The sequence below is a fragment of the Triticum urartu genome, chromosome 7A (assembly GCF_056163025.1).
Source record: "Triticum urartu cultivar PI428250 chromosome 7A, HENAU_Tu73, whole genome shotgun sequence".
NCBI classification, from domain to species: domain Eukaryota; kingdom Viridiplantae; phylum Streptophyta; class Magnoliopsida; order Poales; family Poaceae; genus Triticum; species Triticum urartu.
In genome coordinates, this window is record NC_141879.1 from 573,853,128 (window position 1) to 573,856,391 (window position 3,264).

The window sequence follows — 3,264 nt, forward strand, 5'->3', positions numbered from 1 at the left end:
CTCGTGATCTTGTGTATAGCCTAGTTACCTGCTTCATCTAGTTTATTTTTGCCTTTATATATTAGGCCCATGTTTAAGGGTTTGACTCAAATACGCATCCATCTGCATATTCAAAGTCTAGCTGTAGCCCTCTGCACATATATATTCGACATCAATTCCGGTAGTTTCAAATGAAAAATCCGCCGATTCTTTGGTTTTCAGTGAGAAATATAAAATTTACAGACTTGTATTACACTGTTGGGTCTTGATCTCCATGTGAAATTAAACCATTCAGAAAACTACTTGTCAGATAAAGCACAAATTAATTAACAGCTAGCAGCAGGGCATATATTACATACGAGCGCATAGTTACAAAGCAATATCTTTGTCTGAAGCTGATCAGAATGCGTCTGTACTCCTTATGTATCAATTTTGGTGGCAACGACTGATCAAGAATGCACCGGTATGGACAAGTTGTTGGCGATGCACCCCATCCTGAAGATCTTGGCGAAGGAGCTCCAGATCCTGAGCTCCTGGTGCACCATCATCGGCGTCCCGTCCTTGACGCAGTGGTCGTACTTGTCCAGCACCGACACTATGTAGCTGAACTCCGGCCGCCTCGCCGGGTTCGCCGACCAGCACCTCTTGATCAGGTTGTTCAGCAACGGCGGGCACGAGCTCGACAGCGGCGGCCTCAGATTCTGACATACCGATCATCACAGACACAAGCAGAGACAAGTACGTGTCAGATTCATTTCAGAGTGACAAGAACTGAGAGACGGACGGGGTGTGCCGACGGACGAACCTTCTCTGCGGCGGCGTAGGCGGCCTGGACGGGGGTCATGCCCTGGAAGGGGAGGAGGCAGGTGGTGAGCTCCCAGAGCACGATGCCGAAGCTGTAGACGTCCACCTTGCGCGTGTAGGGCTTCTCCTTGATCATCTCGGGCGCCATCCAGCGGTAGGTGCCCTTGTTGCCCTTGGTGGCCTGGCACCGCGTCTCCAGGCAGGAGGTGCCGAAGTCGGCCACCTTCACCCGCATCTCGTCGTTGAGCAGCAGGTTCTGGGACTTGAGGTCGCGGTGCATCACGCCCTGCGCGTGCAGGTACTCCATCCCGCGCGAGATGTCCAGCGCCAGCTTCAGGATCGTCTCCGGCGACAGCGAGTAGGGGTCCTTCTTGTTCAGGTACATCCGCAGCGTCCCCTGCGACATGTACTCCGTGATTATGCAGTACACCGGCGGCTTCTTGCACGCCGCGATGAACTGCACAAATCAAATCGGATTGATCTCTAGTCAGTGTAAGATATGCATGCATGGCGGACCATCGGTCAGTGTGTACAAGAGGAAACCGATCGAGAGCGAGAGAGAAAGAGAGGAGACGGACCTGGACAATGTTGGGGTGGTAGAGGCGGGAGAGGAAGGCCACCTCGGAGTTGAACTGGTCCTCCAGGACGGCGCGGCGGGCCTCGTCGCGCTCGGGGATGCGGACCATCTTGACGGCGACGGCGCGCTGCTTGTAGATGCCGCGGTAGATGCGGCTGTTGGCGCCGGCGGCGAACTTGTTGCCGATGAAGAGGTGGGAGAGGTCGGCCATCCACTCCTCGCGGCGGCCGCTGTCGCGGGACGAGCCCTCGCCGCCGGAGGAGGCGCCCATGGCCGTGTCGAGCAGCATGGACCACGACTCCATGCTGTCCCAGCGCTTCTTCTCCATATCGTCCGCCTCCGACGGCCACGGGTTCTTGCCCGACGTCGACGGGGACGACGCGAACAACAGGCCGGTCGCGAACGGCAGTGCCGGCCGCCGGGACGACGCCCCCTCCTGGCTGGCGTCCCCTGCCGGCCGCGGCTGCCGGAAGCAAGAAAGCATGGGTGAGGGGAATCAAGACTCGCACGGCGACGACCAGCAACAACACCTCATCCCAGCAGCAGGGACTAGGCAGCCTCGCCGGCGACGGAGCGACACCACGCCAGAGCAGCAACGCCGCGCCACGAGCATTGCTTGCCGTACCTACCGTGGATGCTCACGAGCTATATGACACGATCCGAGGCAAAGCATCCGTGTCCGTGCCCATGAGTGAAACCCCCCTGCCTACGGCCTACCCCGTACGATACCTTATCCGAATGACGCACCTAACCTACACCGAGAATAGCTGATGCTTCTCGCACGACACAAATGGCAAAAACTAAAGGCGATGGAGCGCACGATCGAATGCCTCCTGCCTCCTCTCCTCCGTCCTTGTTCTTAGGCGCCTAGCTAGTGCGTGCTCTCGAGAAGCAAAGTGAGACGCCGGTGCTGCTGATGCTGGAGATAAGCCGTGGATGGACGGACGGAGGAGACTAATTAAAGGCGCTCAAGGATGTCTCGTGAAGAAGCCGTTCAGGAAAAGGCGCCAGTTGCATGCGGGAGTGGTAGCTAGGCCAGGCATGCATGCACGCTCCCGGATGCGAGGGAGGGATGAGGCGCGCACCTGCAATATCTGTATCTGTAAAAGAGAAAAGGTTCGTGTGACATGACAAGCAGTGACATGCCTGAAAGTTACAGCCGCATCAGGGGCTACGTACTTTTTGCGCTTTGTTTGGGAGGGGGAGCGTTTCTGTGGTGGAGTGTGTGTGTGTGTATGAACGGGTGATCGGGCCGCCGCCGCCGGTGTGTGCTGGTAGGGTATGACATCACCAGCTGCGTCATTTCTTCCCCGGAAAGCAGTTGACGGGAGGTTGAAGAGGCTGAAATGTATGCGAGGGGTGGATTGAAATTCCACTCCAGTGGGTGACTGGGTGTGTGTGATGGCAGGGCCGATTTGTTTTGGAGTGTAATGGGCCGGAAAATCTGCCGACAATCTCGCCTAACAGTGGCCCAGTTCCGAGACGTGGATCGCCCCAAATCTCTGCGGCAATTAGGGAGCAATTAGTCAACGAGTGCTCCTTCGGAAGCCTCGCAACAATCAGCGTCACTTGACGCACTCTCAGCCATTCGTCACGTGTCGCGCTTTGGACGCTCCTTCCAGATTTAGTGTTTTTATTTTATTTTTTCGCACGCGTTTTCGGCTTTTTAAACTCTTTTTTTTTACGTTTTGGTTTTCCCCCGGTCTTCCTCAGCCTTTCGATCAAAAAAATCGGAAAAAAAAATTTGCGCGAAAAAAATGCATTTTCTTTTTTTCGCGAAAGTCATGGTTTTTTTACGAGAGGCACGGTTGTGTTTTAGCGAGAGTCACGGCCGTGTCTTTTGAAAACGAAAAAAACGTATTTTCTGTTTTTTTTCACGAGAGTCACGGTTTTGCTTCCGTGAG

At 55.1% G+C, this 3,264-nt stretch overlaps 1 protein-coding gene across 1 annotated transcript; it reads right to left on the reverse strand.

Annotated features, from left to right (window-relative positions):
- Positions 1 to 201: 201 nt before the first annotated feature.
- LOC125520630 (serine/threonine/tyrosine-protein kinase HT1-like) lies at positions 202 to 2,405 on the reverse strand. Its single transcript, XM_048685593.2, has 3 exons — positions 1,362 to 2,405; positions 785 to 1,240; positions 202 to 680 (listed from the first exon to the last, which is right to left on the reverse strand). Exons 1-3 carry the CDS (start codon positions 1,842 to 1,844, stop codon positions 429 to 431), a joined length of 1,191 nt encoding a protein of 396 aa, XP_048541550.1. The 5' UTR covers positions 1,845 to 2,405; the 3' UTR covers positions 202 to 428.
- Between the last annotated feature and the right edge of the window lie 859 nt (positions 2,406 to 3,264).